Genomic DNA, 18,820 nt, shown 5'->3' with positions numbered 1-18,820 from the left:
AACACACAAACCAATGACTTAGTCAGAACCACTTTTGCGGAATCCAAGAACAGAACCCTGCAAGTAAATGACATACCTATTGTGAGACTTATCTCTGAAGAAGTCCCTGTTAAACAAACAACGATAAAATTAGTAGATAAGGAAACTTCATCACAAGGCATGATGTCTTGGCTCCCAAAAGTATTAACAACTCAGAGAAAGAAATAGCAATTCATTGCTTCGGAACAAATGCTACAGAAAGATCACCATCCACATGCTTCTAAAAATAAGATAAGTTTGTGTTCATGGAACACCCGGGGACACGCCCACTTGACCATGCCAGGCAATTTAAACCTCGGAGAATTTGATCTAATTTGCTTGCAAGAAACGTGGCTCACTCAGCAACCAACACTCGAAGGCTACGAAACAATCCTGGCACCTGCAAAAAAGGGTCCCTTAGGACGACCCTCATGAGGCCTCCTGATAGCCTGCAGACATGGATGCAGTATTTCAGTGGAAAAAATCCTCTTCTGCAATCAAGCACTCCTAATGGTGAAAGCGAAATGGTCTAACTTAGACCAAAGCAAAAACAGGGTTCTTCAAGCAACAATTGTTATTGCAAACACTTATTGGAACCCGGCTTCCACAGACTCCTCATCCTACATTGAAATGATAGAAGACGCAACTGACAAAGCAATGGGCGTGCACTTAGCATCGCCACCTTTTCATATGCGGAGACTTGAATGCCCTATGTGTATCTCATTCATCCAGTCCTAACTTCCTTCTCAGCTCATCGCCCGCCAACCATCGCAGCTATTTATGGATGCAGTTAATGAAATCAAGAGACTTACACAACTTAGATGAGGTGTTCCCTGACCCACAGAGACCTCCGTCGTGGGAGAGAGATACCTCTAAAGCCACTATTGATTATATATTTGTCTCAAGATCTCTTCTACAAGTGACAACTGCCTTCGCGATAACTCAAGTCAAAGCGAGCGACCACAACCCGTTGTCCATGACATGGTCCGCATCAGCCCCTCCAAGACAAATGATCGATTCAATAAGAGGCATTGAGACTAGATGTAATGGGCGATAGCCTGCTTCTGACGGTGTACAAAAAAGCCCCCACTTGTAAACAGAGGCCAAGTATGCAAATCATCCACACATATGACAAAATGTTAGTGACAAAAAGACGAGAGTTGAGAAGAATCAAACGAAAGGCAAAAACTTCACTGATATCGTCTATTGAAGCTGTTGCAGCAATAAAAGGCTATAAAAACTGGCTAAAAAGCTACCGGCTCGACCTTTATCAAAAAGATGCCCAAAACATCTTAACGGCAATAAGCGGACACAAAGCTTGAGAATTCTGGACTCTCCTAAAATCTACATCACCAGCAGTAGAAAACTAGATGATAACATGTATAAGTGAGCAAAAGTGGACAATATTCTTCAAGAAACTGTTTCAATGCCCATCCACCGGGCTTATTCCAACCTCAACTACAGTAACCACACATTGGGCCTCATTACACGGTAGGCGGAGGACCAAGGTGCTATTAGCACCTTGGTCCATGCCGGTAAAATACCGGCAACGCCTTGGTGGAAAGGGGAATTACCGCCCTATTCCAAGGTTGGCGGGGTGGTAATTCCCCCTTCCCCCATTGCCCTTCCCCATTCCTCTTTTTACCCTCTAGGGCTCTATGGGAATGGGGAAGGCGCTAATTACGGTGCCGCAAATTGCGGTACCGTAATTAGCACCCTGGTCCCTTTGCGGGTTGGTTTTGAACGCCTGCTAAACAGCAGGCGTTAAAGTACCTACCCGCAAAGGGACCTCGTAGTAAGGCGGTAAAGGTTTACCGGTACCGGTGCCCTTACCGGTACCGGTAAACCCTTACCGCCGTCTGTGTAATGAGGTCCATTGGGTAGAGATCGAAGACCGGATTAAAATCTTAAAGAACTCTAGAGCTTCAGGTCCAGATGGGGTGACAAAATGTTGATCTGAAATCCTGTCCGAAAGATTGGTCAAGACTCCTCAGCAAAATGTTTGAGAGATGTGCGGAACTAAAATCTATTCCACCCTCATGTAAATCTGCATTGGTTGTGCCGATCCTTAAGAAAGGAGACAAGAGTGACCCGGCGAACTACAGGCATATTGCTCTATTATATTCGATAGGGAAGGTCTTCGGAATGCTACTACTGGACAAATTCAAAGCTTGGGCCAAACAAAGCTCCTTGTGATGACCTCTTTCAAACAGGTTTTTTATAAGAACTTGGGTACAGCAGCCAACATCCTTTTGTTGAATGTGTTAAAGAACAAGGTGTTAGAAGGAGGGCCTCGAATTTTCATCACGTTTATAGATCTAACACAGGCATTCGACAAAGTAGACAGAGCCCGCCTGTGGAACAAACTTGAAGCCTGGGACTGTCCATCAGCTATTTTAGCTCCCATCAAGGCACTTTGCACCGATACCACCATGCATGTGCGTTTAGATCAACAAGGGGTTCTATCATCACTGATTCCTACTGCAAGAGGCGTGAAGAAGGGCTGTCCTTTAGCCGCAGCACTCTTTTTGGCATATTTGGGAGATCTAAAGGAGTCGGAAGCGGCTGTCAGGGCATTCCCTCCAAAACTACACAAAACAGCCTTCTCCCGCTTACTGTATGCCGATAATCTCATTCTCCTCGACTATACACCAAACGGTCTTCAACGACAACTAAACAACCTACATCAATACATCCAGTCAAATAATCTAGAAATAAACGAACAGAAGACCAAGTTTATGATTCTAGAAACTCGCAACAGAAAACATAAAAAGACCTGACTCAAATTAGATGGCAACCATATCGAAAAAGTACAAGATTTCAAATATTTGGGAGTCATGCTCGACAGTACCCAACATGAAACAGCCATGCAACTGTCGTTAAGATCTAAAACAATCAAACTGGCTGCACAAGGAAAAGCCATAGACAAAACATATTGTTGTTTCTCTTTGGTTCCAGTGATAGAGTTTTACAAAAAGAAGGTGGTTCCAACATTGATTTATGGGGCAGATGCGATGCTAAACATCTCTCAAGAAAACTTGAAGCTCTATTTTGGAGGAAAGTTCTCAGCTTGCCCAACTCCACCCTGGTAGCGTCTATACGACGCAAACTAAGCCTGTCTTCTCTTCAATAAATGGTCACATCCAGTAGGTTGATGCTTTATCAAAAGTGTCAGATGGCCCCTGTTCCATATATTTATAACTTGATCAATCAAGAACTATCAATCAAGAACTAGAGGCTTCGCAATCCAAAAAACTACTCTTCTGGCAGAATTCAAACACCGCTGCACTGGACTCGATTGGGTGCGATGAAGACACCTTATTCAACAACCCTGTTAGAATACAAACGAAACTAAAGGAGCAAGAATGGATATCTACGCTTGAAGCAGCGGACAAAAACAAACTGACAGCTCACCTGCCACCTAACACAAAAAAACTGAATGAGCTCCAGAGTTTCATAAATTTTTTTCCAAACAAACAGGGATCAGATCTCCTTTTGCGAGCCAGACTGTACGAAATCTTTGCCATCAGAGGCCTTACAACAACTAATTTATGTCGCTTTTGTAACTCAAGTACCGAAAAAGAAACTGTGTGACATCTGCTGCTCCAGTGCCCAGCGAATCAACAGATCAGATTGCGTTATCTGAAAAACACCTTCTCAGACTTTGTGTTGATGGACGAACCAACACGCTGGTCTAGACTGATCAGCGGCGAGTCAACAAAGTGGTTAATCGCGACCTTCAAAATCATGGAGCATATAAAATGTCCTCTAAGTCAAGCCATCACCATTAGTAGTGGTTGATTGCAGAAGAAGATTTTTTTCCACCGAAATACCGCATCCATGTTTGCAGGCTATCTATCAGGAGGCCTGATGAGGGTCGTCCTAAGGGACCCTTTTTTGCAGGTGCCAGGATTGTTTCGTAGCCTTCGAGTGTTGGTTGCTGAGTGAGCCACGTTTCATGAAAGCAAATTAGATCAAATTATCTGAGGTTTAAATCGCCTGGCATGGTCAAGTGGACGTGTCCCCAGGTGTTCCATGAACACAAACTTATCTTATTTTTAGAAGCATGTAGATGGTGATCTTTCTGTAGCAGTTGTTCCGAAGCAATGAATTGCTATTTCTTTCTCTGACGCTGACTCTGACTGTGCCTGCGATTAGAGCAAGTATCAATCAATCAATCTTAACTCATTTTGATCCAACGACATCAACACAAGCTACCTTAAAATTGAACTTTAAGTTGAAATTTAAACAGAACTTTAAGGACTTCAAGACAGTGTCAAATTGATTGACAGTATCCCTCAATTTTGTAAAAATCTATTTATTTTATTAAATACAAATAACATTAAAAAAAAATAGAATTCTGCAAAACAATCCACATTGCTGTGTAATCGTTCTAGGATCAGATTGCAACATATCTACTACATCATGGAGCATATTTATGAAACTTAATCTTGAAAATGTTGAAAATTCAGAACTTTTTCACAAATCTTCATAAAAGTATACAAAAGCATTTTTCACGACTCCATCAACTTTCCTATTATTGTATAGTAGTTGCCACAGGACCTATGTTTTTATCATTATGCAGATTCCATTATAGTGCAGCATCTCGGCATAGCTACAGGGGCTCATCAGAAGGACAAAACAAACACCTTTTTGATGAAGTGCTTTATAGCAGAGACACTACATGCTGGGGAAATCTTACCTGAGTTCTATTGAAAGCCACACGTGCAAACACTGCCTGTGAGATCCCTGCCCTCTTCAATTCATCACGAACCCACTGGTAGATATCGGAAGACACTTCTGTGTTGGTTGAAATTTGCTGCTCCAATGGCTTGTTGATAGTTCTACTGACAGGAGGAGGGTGGTTCAAGTACTGTTGGTTCAAGGACTGGTGAGCTAATAGTCTGTTCACTGCATATTGCTGGTTTAATAATTGAGCCATCACCAGCTGCTGGTTTACCAGTTGAGGGCTTATCGGAGAAGAAACAAGTCCAGGGTGCATGTTTGAAATTGGTGTTCGAACTGGTGGTTGATTACCATGCGAGAGTTGCACAGGTGATGGAGGCTGTTCAGGTGTGTTCCCTGCCACTGGCTGTTGACCAAATCCAACATGGTTGTTGCTCTGCTGGAACAGTTCAGAGATGTTTTCCATTTCAACTGCAGTAAAGGAGAAAAGGAAAAACTAATATAAAACATACACTATCTACATGGAAACCTCTAAATACTACACTCTGAACAACAGTGGAACAGAACACAATTACTGCCCACGGGACTACTTTTCTCAATATTTGGGAGGTTCTAATTTGAAGTGTAAATTGGGAGAAAAACTGTTCATTTACAAGAAAAGAAAACATGATGTACCTGTAACACAGTTTTTCGATCATAGATATTTTTTGTGCATTTAATACGCTGGAAAATTCTATTCTGGTTTCAGGAGGGCACCCTGGAAGACTTGAACACGTTGTTGTCAACATTATGAGCATGTTCCCAAGTGAGTGAGAATACCACAGAGGTTATAAATGAATTTCCTCAGCAATCGTCATTAACATGAGCCAGACTCTTCTTCGTCATGGTCCTAAAGTTACCTCCAGAGACAGGCACCTCATTGCCACCATGCTTTCGTTTTGGCCTTTTGCCATTCATCACTTAAACTGGAATGTGGGGAAAAAATATGATTGATGAAATTAGATAGCATTGCAGTTCCGGTGATTTTAAGAAGGCGGCCCATGTGATTTTATTCTGTTTCTATATGTGATTATCTAAGATAGTGTTTTATCATAATCCGTGTAATGAATAAAGGGTGTGTGCACTATAGAACTGTTTTTTGCATGTACTTAGTTTATGTGACACCTGTGTATATCATACAATGGGAAACACTTTTTTCAGTTGTTTTTCAAGGCAGAGGAAGCACTGAAGTCAGCAGGAACAGCTGCTGGTGGGATGATAGCCATTTGCTATATAGTCAGGAAGCACACTTGTACAACAATGTATTTATTCAACCACCTGCATATTATCATATATTTGCTTTGATATATGGTATTATACGAGCCATGGATTGTATCTGAATGTAAAAATTATGCACTTTTCAGGATTGGTTTTTAATCCAAAATAAAGTTTGGTTGACTGAATTAAAAAACAAAAATGCTTTAAGTTATTTGGGTATAGAGAGCAATATGCGCTTGATCAAAAAGAGCAAAAGCTGCATTGAAACAAGGAGAAATGTAGCTAAGTGCAGAAAAAAGTACAGTTGATCCAAGGCAAAGCACAAAGAGTGGTCCATGTCTAGCCGACAGTAGGTAAAAGACTTGTATGGGAAAGAACATAAAGAGGCCTTGCAGGTTACAAGAAGAGGAACACCCCTCTTTTCAGCCCATGATGCAGCCATGCCTCTGGTGCAGTGACTTATGTTACGCCAAGGAAACAGCCCACCTGAGTAAATAAATGAAAATCTTTCCTACCCTGATGTCCAGGGTCAATGGAAAGCAAGAGCGACTTAATCACACTAGAGGATGCAGTGCAAGAAAGACATATTCTGAGAGCCCGCCTGAAATGAAAAGTATGGGACCCCACATAAAAATCTGAGTCCGGGATAGGTGAAGAAGACAGACATCGATAGGCTGGTTAATCACCTTGCCTTGTTAACAACTGGTAATCAAAGTCCACGCAAGCCATAACAAAGAGGTTAGGTTGGAGCCCCCCACAAAACCTGACAACACTGAATCCTTCTACCTCATTTGGTCCCGTCAAACTACTTGACTAGGAGTCAACACCTTGCCTTGCTAAACAGTGAAAGCACTCATTGCACTTCCACATTGATCTGTCCAAGTTTCGCCAACAGCATCTTTACTGCAATGCCATCTAGTGAGAAAAGCCCATGCCAGCCAATACAAAGAGGTGAATGCAGCGATCCCTAGACGCCCTGTGCTTGGCTCTCTCACTGCATCCTAGGGCTGGGCGATATGGACCAAAAGTCATATCTCAATATTTTTGGGCTGAATGGTGATGACATATGATATATATCTCGATATTGTTTATGTGGGTTAAATGCTCAGTTTTAAGTCACCAACTACTTGTGAGATGTCAAAAACACCTTTATTAATAAGACAGTGAACCAAATAAAGTGCAAATACAGAGTTCCTCTTCCTGTTTGAGAGTACACACAGCTGGTAAATATCAAAATGTAAATAAAAAATGGTCGTATATGTAATAATCTATATATGTATATATTTCGATGTTAATGATATTGCCTCATCCTATATCGATTTTGAAAATATATTGATATATCTCCAAAACTCTATATATTGCCCAGCCCTACTGCATCATGCTTAATCATAAGAAATACTGCCCTCCCATATGTATTTACTCATCAGTTCATCCAGCCAGTCTGTCGGCCAAGTGAGGGGAAGCTAAGCAATGGGTCTTACCTGTTTGACCTGCTCAACCATAGCCTAGATATGGTGGTTTGGAAAGCACCAATTTCATCTGGTGGTGATTCCCAGGTGGTTTCGCAGCTTGCATGTCAACCACACGTATGTAATCATTATATTTGTCAGATTGTGAAGAATGTTTACATGAGGCATCAGCTGGTTCACCATTCTGGATGCTCATGTCGAAATCCTGTGAGGACCTCATCTGGTACTGAAAATAGTAACTCTACTTCCTTAGTGATAGACCTATTCAGAGGGACCAAACACTTAACATTTTCTGGGGATCGCCTTACCAATCAATGATGTTCAGGAGGACACAACTTATCAGTAGCTGTGCAAATAGCTGCTGATAATTGTGTATGCTCTGGAAGTTGGTGGTCCAGAGGTGGGTCTGAGGTTCTGGGATCATATATAAGGACCTTTCACAGCAGCTCAGTAACTAAGTTCTTCAAAGTGGCAAGAATGTCCAGTGATACGTAATAAACCTGTGGGAGTGCTGGTGCAAGTAATAGAAGTATTCTTCTTCGTCATCTTCCATTTCTTCACTAGGCTACCTATGCTTGGTACAACGTCCTTTCATCGTGGGATGTTTATTCGCGGGGTTTCTTAACTGCAACGTTTTTGCCAAAAAAACGAATGGAATTTGGGGACGGGGGTGTTTAGAAAAATATATAAATTGGTTGTGGGTATTTGGGAATATATAAAAAATTTAAAGGGATGGGGGAATTTGGAGGTGAACTCCCCCAAAATAAAAAAGAAATAAATTCAGTGAGTTTTTCCATAAAAAAATCTGTGGTAAAAAAACCTGCGAAAAAAATTATAAGTTACTCACCGTAGTGACTAACGTACTCTTAGTCCTGTGTGGGAGAGAGGGGCCAGCAGGCCCCTCTCCGCCTTCACTTCTCAGTACAAAGCTTGGACCAAGTGCCTCCAGTAGTGGGTTCGCCCCTTGCCCTTATGCGAAGTTAACTTTCGTTGACTTTCGTGTAGTTGGGACCACTGAGCAGGACACAGGGCATCCATCTTTTGTGCCCCCTTTCGACTCCATCTTGGTGACCAGGCCTCACTGCGATAGTACAAAACGCTTCTCTCCCTCTCCTCACTGCGATCAGGCACACAGAGCACATGGCCCCCACCTTCGTTCCCACTCTGACTGGAAACCTCCGCGGCTCCATTCTCACGCTGTGGCCAGAGGTATTTGCAACAACTAATAAATGTATCACATCAGTCCTCCTCTGAGATCACTGTCCTGCATGTGAACCAGCATGAACTAAGCACATAGCTCGTTCATCTCCACAAACGTGTCCTTGCCCCCGCACCCTCGCCGGTGGAAACTTACTGCCATTCTGACCCTGTGTCCCTGCAAGATATTCCATTCATGTGCCAGACCACTGACCATGCTGTGAGGCCCACCCAACAGACCCCCAACTAACATTAGACCCCTGCTGCAGTATATCGTGCCTAATACTAACAAAAGCCACATATCTGAGATTCTTGTGAGACTAACCCTACAGTTCAATGAGAGTATTATAGTGGTCAAGACCCTTAAACCTGTGACCTGTATAAACCCAAATGTTATAGATGATATAGACACCTGTGTGATTTGTATAGTGACATGATAAACTACTGAGAGTCTTTTGATCAACCATTATTTAGTGCATGCATTATTTAGAATGTATTCATTAGCTTAGATAGTGACCACCATGCTTCCGACCTGACCTTCACCCATTCGGAGCACAGATATCTGACGGCCGTCCTCCCGCCAACCAAGCAACCAACCAGGAGGAAGAGATGATGCCCACACCTAAGACACCACCCTGGCTGACCAATCCGGGTCCAACGTAGCATCATATGTTAGATATGTCATTGTGCCTATATAATGTACTGTAACATTAATTTTGCCAGAGCGCTCTCAGAGATCTAGATAAACTTTTCCTTGAACTCTCGCAGCCTGCTCTCTTTGCCTTATTCCACGCCCGGGGTGCGTCTGTTTTATTTTCTTGCACGTGTAAGAGGGGGAGGGCACAAACAGTCCATACTACCCTTTCCTCCAAACTGTATGGGCATCCCTTCCAAGGGTCGGGAGACGGAACCTTTTCCACCAGAAAAAACCTTCTTCCCCTTTAAATTTAGAGGCGCACAGAGGCGCTGCCCAGAGAGCATGCGCTGCTCTGACTCCGCCCTCCGGCGCCACACCTCAGTCCCCATTTACGCGTTGACAATAGATTTAACATTGCCAAATGACACCAGTATTATTAGGGGGGAGGCTGGTGGGACGTATGGAGGAAAGGGGACTATGGACTAAGAGTACGTTAGTCACTACAGTGAGTAACTTATAATTACTCTGACGTCCCGTCCCCTTTCCTCCATACTGTATTGGCGATTACAACTGATTGTAGCCCCAGGGTGGAGAGAAGACCCTCCTTAAGCAAATAGGTTCCTGAGAACCGCCTGTCTGAAAGCCGCATCAGATCTAGAGCTGGTATCGAACAGTAATCCTTGCAGAAAGCCGAGGGAGAGGCCCAGGTGGCCGACCCTGCTTATGACTTGCCAAGGGACATGGCGCTGGAATGCGATGGCCGTTGCCTTGGAACTGACTGCGTGGGCATGCATGTTGGCTGGAAGCAGCTTGTGCTGGGCCTCATACGCTTCTTTGATGGCAGAGACCATCCAGCGGGAGATGGAAGCCTTAGAGGCCTGATACCTGGCCTAGAACCGCCGAAAGTGACAAACAGGGCGTCCGACTTTTTAAAGCCCTTGGTCCTGTCCAAGTAGAATTTTAGGGCATGCCTGACATCCAGGCAGTACAGCAACCTCTGTGCTTCGTCCTTGGGATCGGGAAAGAACGTAGGAAGGACTATCTCCTCGTTCAAGTGAAATGCAGATGGAACCTTGGGTAGAAATGTCGGGTGCGTCAGCATGACTACCTTGACCCTGTGAAAGGTGGTATATGGTTCAGAGGCGACCAGCGCCTGAATCTTGCTGATTCTGCAAGCCAAGGTAAGATCGACTAATAAGGCCGTCTTGATGGTGACCAGCCTAATGTCCACCATTGGGTCGAATGGCTTGTGCGCAATGGGCGCCCAGGACTATATTAAGGTCCCACACAGGGTGTGGTCTCTTAACGGGCGGGTAGAGCCTGGCAAGACTAGTCAGGTGTTTCTTGACGATATGGTTGGAGGAGGAGAAGATGCCTTGCTCTGAGTTCCTGTAAGCCCTAATGGCTGCGAGGGTATGTACGGCAGGTGTCGACCTGTATGCCCGAGTGAGCGAGGTGTGCCAAAAAGGAGAGCACGTCGTCCAAATTGCAGGCCAAGGGGTCAATTCGCTTGGAGTCTGTCCAGTGGCAGAATCTGGTCCATTTGCTCTTGTACTGGTCCATGGTGGCTTTGCTCCTGGTGCCCTGTATGATTTCCAGATTGGCCTGTGAGAGGCTAAGGTGCCAAAGCGTTACCTGCTCAGGTACCACACTGTGAGGGCTAGTTTCTCTGGCGCGAAGTGGATGATCCTGCCCCCCTGCTGTGCCAGAAGATGTGCTGGGCCTGTCGGGAGGTGTATCGGTGGCACTTCTGAGAGGCTGAGGAGCTCCGAAAACCATGGTCTGGCTGGCCAATCAGAATGATGAGGAGTCGGTGTGACTCATTGATCTTGCAAATTACCCTGTGGATCGGGGGGTGGGCGGAAAGGCATAGGCCTTCATGACGGTCCACTGGAGGTGAAATGCATCGCCCAGAGAACTGGGACCCTGACCCTGCCAGGATGCGAACTGGGGTCACTTCTTGTTGTGCCAGGTGGCAAAGAGATCCACTTGGGGATGACCACACTTGTTGAAAATCTCCTGAATAACGAGGTTGTTTAGCTGCCACTCGTAATTGTCTGCTCCCAGCCTGCTGGGCCTGTCCGCTTCCATGTTGGATTCCCCAGGGAGGTGGACTGCTGAGAGGAAAATGTCGTTTTCCAAGGCCCATTCCCACATGCTGATCGCCAGCCTGCACAGAGGAGGGGATCTGGTGCCTCCCTGCTTGTTGACGTAGTACATGCTGGTCGAGTTGTATGTCTGGATGAGGACAACCTTGCCCTTGAGAAGTGGTAGGAATGCTCTGAGCGCTAGCCAGATGGCGTTCAGCTCCAACCAATTGATGTGGTATTCCTGCTCCTGTCGAGTCCAGGTGCCGTGGACCGCGAGCTCGTCCAGGGTGGCTCCCCAGCCCTCGAGCAAGGAGTCTGTGGTGATGGTGGCCTGCAGAGAAGTCAGTCGGAAGGGCTTGCCCGTCTGTAGGTTGCAGTCCCTGGACCACCAAGTTAGGTCTGGGTGGAGCGATGGAGGAACGTTGATCATTTTGGATAGAGAGCCCTGCTCCTGACTCCATGAGGCTGCGAAGTGCAGCTGAATCCTTCTCATCCTTAGTTTCGTGTGCAGGACGGCTAGCAGCACCGCCGCTAGTAGTCCCAGGAGATGTTGATACCACCAAGCCGAGGTCACCTCTCTGCCGAGGAAGTGGAAGGAGGCCCTCTTGATGGCTGAGACCTTGTCTTCCGTCGGTAGACCTTCTCGGAGCACGTGTCCCAAATGAGTCCCAGGAACGTCACAGTCTGCGTAGGGAGCAGCTGTGACTTCTTGAGGTTGAGCGAGAAGCCCAGGTCGTGCAGTGTGTTCATGAGGGCATGGGAGGAGTGATGGACCGCCTCCGGAGATGTAGCCCTGATGAGCCAGTCTTCGAGGTATGGGTAGAGGCCAAACAGGAGTACCTTGTATTGAAAATGGTAGCCCATGATCCTGAACCGGAGGAAAGAACGATGGGGCTGCCAAATCGGGATGTGTAGGTACGCGTCCTTCAGGTCTAGGGAGTACATCCAGTCTCCCATGTCCAATGTCTCCGCTATAAAAGCTGGAGTAACCATCTTGAACTTTTGCAGGGGTAAGGAGAGGTTGAGGGTGGAAAGGTTCAGCACAACTCTCAGGCCCGCCTGGTTATTCTTCTGAATGGCGAAAATCCTGGAGTAGAAGCCAAAGCCTCGCTGGGAGGCTAGAACTTCCTCCACTGCAAGGCTCTCTACGAGCGACCGGATCTCCGCCAAAAGAGTTGCTGTCCCAACCTATGGGAGCAGAGGGGAGAAGGGAGGAGAGGCTGGGATGGGTAGCCGGTACCCTGTGGATACTACGGAGAGGATCCAGGGGTCCGCGAAATTCTGGCGCCAGAAATTTGCATGGATAGCAATCCTGCCCCCCCACCGGAGACACGTGGGCCCGAAGGGGCATGTCATGCCTTCTTACTCCCCCTCCCTTTTGTTGTTTGCGCCGGCTCTGAGACGGTGAGCGGTCCGGCTGCCTGGATCTACGTTCCTGGAAGCCGCAGAACCCTCCATATGTACGACCCTTCCCTGAATGCTGCAGAGATTGGGTGTAAGATTTGGGTGTGGTCTTTGTAAGAATGGACAAAGAATTTGTTGTTTGTGAGCTGTTCTTCTTCTTGTCCAGCTCTTCATCCGTAGAGGAGTGGAAGAGCCCCCCCCCCCTCTAACAGCAGATCTAGAATGCGCGTCTGGACGTCCGGGTGGAATTTCGTCGCCCGGAGCCAGGCTGTGCACCTCATGTCAGTGGCAATGCAGATGGCTCGGCCCGAGATAGCGATATGCGCCACAGTTGAATGAGGTTGTGCGCCACGAGCTTGGCCTCCGTTAGCCCCACCTTGAAGCGTGATTGGCATTGGGAGGGGAGTTCCGGGAGGAAGTCCGCAATTTCCCGCCATAACCGTTGGTTGGCGGCAGCCAGCATGGCATCTGTGTTGGCCTGACGCAGGTGCAGGGAGGCGCTGGAGTAGATCTTCTTGCCGTAGGTCTCCAAGATCTTCTCCTCCTTGCCTAGCAGCGCTGCAGATGAGGAGGGTGAGAACGACTGAGGCTTGGAGTAAAGTGATGCCGTGGCGATGACCGAGGAGTGTGGCTGAGGGTGGGTCGAGAGCAAGAGTGTGTCCCCATCCATCTGCCTTTACTTGGCGTCCAGGCGTCGGTTGAACGGCTGGACCGAGTGGGGTTTGAGCCAACCCTTCTTGGCCAGGGAGACTACATCAGTTTGCAGTGGAATCCCTGTGTTGGCAGAGGGGCGTCTTGTGAGGACTTCAGCCAGAACCCCCTCTGCCGGCGGTTGGATCTCGGGCTGAGGGAGGCCTAGGTACTCCGCCAGGCCAGCAAGACGTTCATGGAAGGCCCTGGCTAAGGATAGGGTGTCGAGATCCTCCTCCTCGTCTGTGTCCTGCGGATCCGGAGGATCTTGTGGAGGAGGAGGTGTAGATGGCGCCAGATGCTGGGGTACAGAGACCGCAGCTGGAGGCTGAGGAAGCGGCGGAGGTTGCAGAGTTGGCTGTGGAGCCGGAGGAGGCGGCTGCACCGGGGTCAGGGAGCCCGATGGAGGCAACTGTGGTGCCGCTAGCATGGCGGGGAGGACTTCCATGACTGCATCCTTGATGATAACCCCCATCTGAGGAGACCTCATGAGGCTGAGGAATTTATCGAAGAGCCTCTCCTCACTGGCAGAATAGAGGTGACAGGGGTTACCAAAGGGGTAGCGGGGGACTGCTGGAGCCACTGCGTACCCAGTCCGTATGGACGTATGGGAAAGTTGCCCTGAGCATATGAAGGGTAGACTGTAGGCCACGTACCTTGTTGCGATCAGTCCCACCTGGACACCCGTTCTTCGCCGATTTCATGGAATGGCGTCGGATGGGTGTTCCTGTCTGGTGCGGCAGCCATTTTGTCGATCTGTCTGCCACGTGCCTGCAACGTGTTGCCTGGCCCGCTGGGTCCGGCCTCATCCAAGACTCTCGCGTGTGGATCACGAGACCTACCCTGCTCCTCGGGTCTCGGCCCGGTGGGTGTGACACCTTCAACTGGGGGTCGGTAGAGCTGAGTATAGGAGCCCCCTCGGAAGTATTGCCGGTATTAGGGCGTAGCCCCTTGGATGTCTTGCCGGTGTCAGGGCGTAGTCCCTCAGCCATTGCGCCGGTAAAAGGGCATAGCCCCTCTGGTGTAGACCCGGTACAAGAACCTTCCGGTCCCTCGACACTGCGTCCAGGAGGATCCGAGGACCCCTCGACCCAAAGGCCGGTAGCAGAAGCAGCCTCGGTGCACGTGCCGGTGGAAGGACCTGGTGAGTCAATCCCGTGCGGGAGAGTCCCTGGGAAGGAGTCTCTCTTGCGGGGTGCGCTGGAGAATATCGGATCTGGGACGATGTTTCACGAAGTTCTTGAGATCCTCTGGAGGCAACCTCTGGAAGAGCTCCCTCCACCTGGCTAGTCTGTTCTTCAGCACCTTCGAGGACAGCGAATCACACGCTGAGCATTTTTGCCAACCGTGGTCTGGGCCAAGGCAACATAGGCAGAGGGCGTGGGGGTCTGAAGTTGGGAAGAGCCCGTTGCAGGATGGACACCTGCTGAACCCTGTAGTCGGGGAGGAGCGTGACGCCTGAGGACCGAGTACCTGAATGACCAAAAAGACAAAAAAGACAAAGAGAAGAAGTATCCGCGCGTGGAATTACATGGCCAAAGCCATGTAATGAATTGGGCCCGTTCCCATCGATGCGGAAAAGGGGACTGAGGTGTGGCGTGGGAGGAAGGAGTCAGGGCAGCACATGCTCCCTGGGCCGCACCCCTGCGCGCCTCTAAATTTAATGGGGACGAAGGTTTCTTCTGGTGAAAAAGGTTCTGTCTCCCGTCCCTTGGAAGGGACGCCCATACAGTATGGAGGAAAGGGGATGGGACGTAAGAGTACATCCCGCGATGAAATGACATGGAACCCTGTGCTTGTCCTTCATGGTCTTGGCAGATGAGGATTGACAAATCAAACAGAGCACTCTAGCAGTCTAAGTTCTGAGCTGTGACAAAGAGGTCCCTCATTCTTGGAAAATATGCTGCAGCCCAATCAAGCTCCTCACACATCCAGTTAGGGGTCTGCTCTCACCCTTTTCACCACTCACAAGTAGCACTGCTACCAGGTGTCGTTTCCATGCTAATAATCAATGGCATATCTTTAAAGCCTCACTTAAAAAGGATTCTCAACGTGGTATCTCCCTGTTTGTTCCAATAGGACCTGATTGTGGTGTTGTGCAGTGGTATCAAAATTATCCTTGTCCTGAATGGAGGAACTGAGTTTTTCATGGACAGGTGCCATCTTCAGCCCCAGCATGTACTCTACAGTTTCTAAGAATGGAGCTTTCTATATGAAGAGTGCAATGTTTGCTCCCCATCTTTTATTTTTATTTTTTATAATTTGTTTATTTTAACTCGGTTGCACAAGCATACTCAACACACAGAGAATACAAGTAGATGAGACATCACAACGGAATATATTGCACATCATAGAAATAGCCCGATCCCCCTTGTAACCCTCCTCCCTCCATCACTCCCCTCTCTAAGTTCAAGCCTGCTTCTAGTCCGATAAGGCGGGTTCATCACCCTTTGAGCCTGATTTGGGCTGTAGGGTTAGCCGGGCTAGCCGGGGCTTATGGGTGAAGTTCCGGTCATAGTTTATCAGTGGGGCCCAAATATCTGCAAACCGATGCAAAAAAAAAGGCCCGCCTTGGCCGCTGTCACTTTTTCCGCCACTAGGATGTCCTAGAGTTTGTTCACCATAGGGTCATTGAAGGGCCCTCAGTGGTCTTCCAGGTACGGGCAATAGTGATTCTACCTGCCAGCAGTAGCTGCGTGAGAAGTTTGGCCATTCTCCCTGCCTTTGGGTACGCTCCTGCCACTGGAGCGCCCAATAGGACCACCTCCGATTCAATTGGAATTGTCACATATGTAATGTCTTTATCGCCGAGAGGCATTGGTTCCAAAATGTTTGCACGGTGGGGCAGGTCCACCACATGTGTATGTATGAGCCAAGTTGTCCACAGTTGCACCAGCACTGGGGGCCAAGGAATTGATTGAAGCAGTGAAGACTAGCCAGGGATGGTACAAGTGCAAGAGTAGTTTATGGGCACATTCACGGTTGGTGACACAAAAGGAGGATGAGTGGGTTCTAGTCCATATGTTGACCCATGTCTGTTCTTCCAGAGGACGAGCCAGGTCTGTCTCCCATCGTGCCATATATGGAGGTCTCATGGAAAGCGGGCATTATAGGAGTAGCTTATAGAGAATGGAGGTCTTCCCCCTTGGCGAAAGGTCCTGGAGCGTAAGTTCTAGCGGACTGAGATTCTGCGTGGCTGCCTGTCGTGTCTGTGGATTAGAGCACCAGTGCCGGAGTTGCGAATATGAGAACCTGTCAGTTGCGGCCAGTTGGAAGGTAGTTTTACATTGTTCAAAGGTGCAGGACTGGCCGTTCTCAAATAGTTGCCCCAGGGATTCCAGACCACCCGTGATCCAGTTTTTATAATTGGAGGGCGCTGTGATCCTGGAGAAAAGGCTGGGTTATGAAAAATCGCAGAATGGGGCCCAGGCTCTGTGGGATACCCTTATGTTTCAGAGCCCAGTCCCATATACTGAGGGTGTTTCTGGTGGATGCTAGGATGCCTGCCCAGGATTTCCGGAGCGGGGATGTGGGGATGTGGGGGGGTCGGGTGTGCAGAAGAAAGCAAAGGGGGAGTGAGAGACGGGATTGCTCCAGTTCCACCCATCCCCTATAACCCAGGCCTGGACTCGTGCCAATTGAGATGCCACTTGATATTTCCGCAAGTCAGGGACCCCTAAGCCTCCCAGGCGGGCGCTACCAGTCATCACCTTCTGAGATATTCTTGCCTTCCTACCTCTCCATATGAAACACAGCATTTTCATCTGCATATGGATTAGTGGGGCTAGTGGGATTGTGGTGGGCAGGGAAGAACAAGCGTAGAGGAAACGTGGAAGGAGATTCATCTTGCAGACAGTAATTTGCCCAATAAGAGATATCTCCTGTGTGGTCCATCTTTTCAGGTCCCTCTCCAGTTCTTTGAAAAGCAGAGGGAAGTTCAGAGCATATACATCTTTGGGATGGGCTGGAATTTGGACCCCCAGGTATGGTATAGATTTTCCGCTCCATTGGATCGGGCATAAAGGTTCGAGATCCTGCCACTCCCCAGGATCTATGCCCACTCCTAGGGCCGCTGACTTCGGCAAGTTAATGGAAAACCCTGCAACCCGCCCAAACCTGTGAAGCTCCCGAAGGGCAGATCATAAGGAAGGACGTATATCTGTTATCGAGAGCAGGACATGATCAGCATAGAGTGAGATCTTGTGTTGGGGGTTGACTATTGGTAGGACGCTAATGGTGGGATCCAATTGTATTCGGTGGGCGAGGGGCTCCATTACCAAGGCAAACAGGAGAGGGGAGAGGGGGCACCCCTGTCTGGTTCCACCGGACAGGGGAATGGTATTGGACAGATTATTGTTAACCCGGAGGAAGGTTTTAGAGTTGTAGGGGATCGGTAATTGGCCAGGACCATCTTGTGAAAGTTCGGGCCAAAGTGGAAGGCTTCTAGAGTCAGCTGTAGAAACGAACAGTCAACTTTATAGAAGTTGCCTGCTTTTCAGGCAACCAGAGCTAGGAGGGCCAATTTGTGTGAGTCTTGGGTTGCTAAGTCTACTATGTTCAGGGCTCTCCAGATGTTATCCCCTGTGGACCTATTCATTATAAACCCTGTTTGATCTGGGTCAATCAAGCTGGGGAGAGTAGCTGCTAGAATGTTTGAGTAAATATTGGCAACAATATTTAGTAGGGAGATGGGTCTATATGAGCCGTTTTCTCTGGGATCTTTACTGGGCTTGAGCAGGAGAATGGTTATGGATTCTTGCATAGATGGGGTCAGCGGGGCTATTAGTTGGGGCAAAATACTTTATAAAACCTTGTTGTGAATCCGTCTGGGCCCCGAGCTCTAGGCTTTAGGGATTTCATGGCTGCCTCCACCTCCTCACCTGTTATTGAGGCCTCCAAGCCCTCTCTGTCTGGCCCCTCGAGGTGTGGCAGGGAGGCCCCTTGTAAATAGCTTATCTGTTCCGCTTTGTCCCGGGGGGTCGCTGTCATTGTTTCAGACAGATGTGTAGCTGCCAGGTGTAGCTTCTCTCTGTCTGCGTAGTGGATTTGGCCTTGAGGATCGCGCAGACCCACTATGGTGTTTCTTCGTTTTGTTTTGGCCAATTTTTCCACCAACAATTTATTTTTTATTCTTAGCGTAGTAGCTTTGTTTAGTTTTGGCTAGCAAGTGGGCCGTTTCCTCAGCGTAGTGGGCCTCCAATTTTTGCCGGGTTCTCAGTAGGCCCCAATGATTTTTGGAGGTCCACTTAGTTTTATGATGGGCCTCTGCTTTTCGGACCTCGTCTTCCAAGTCTCTGCGGGTCCGTTGTTGATGTTTCCAATATGCTGCCCCCTGTGCGATCAGTTCTCCCCGCACAACAGCCTTCATGGCG

The 18,820-nt window shown here is 48.0% G+C and overlaps 1 protein-coding gene across 5 annotated transcripts in view; it reads right to left on the bottom strand.

Moving 5' to 3' along the window:
• Window positions 1–18,820, bottom strand: part of SATB1 (SATB homeobox 1) — a 595,469-nt gene that overhangs the window by 322,144 nt on the left and 254,505 nt on the right. For all 5 annotated transcript variants that reach the window (XM_069648886.1, XM_069648891.1, XM_069648889.1 and 2 more), the window contains one exon: window positions 4,721–5,175. In XM_069648886.1, the coding sequence (XP_069504987.1) occupies window positions 4,721–5,175 (455 nt within the window). The remainder of the gene's footprint in view (window positions 1–4,720; window positions 5,176–18,820) is intronic.

Source organism: Ambystoma mexicanum, chromosome 2q (assembly GCF_040938575.1).
Source record: "Ambystoma mexicanum isolate Mex_15411 chromosome 2q, UKY_AmexF1_1, whole genome shotgun sequence".
NCBI lineage: Eukaryota > Metazoa > Chordata > Amphibia > Caudata > Ambystomatidae > Ambystoma > Ambystoma mexicanum.
This window is presented reverse-complemented; position numbering and strand designations above follow the sequence as displayed.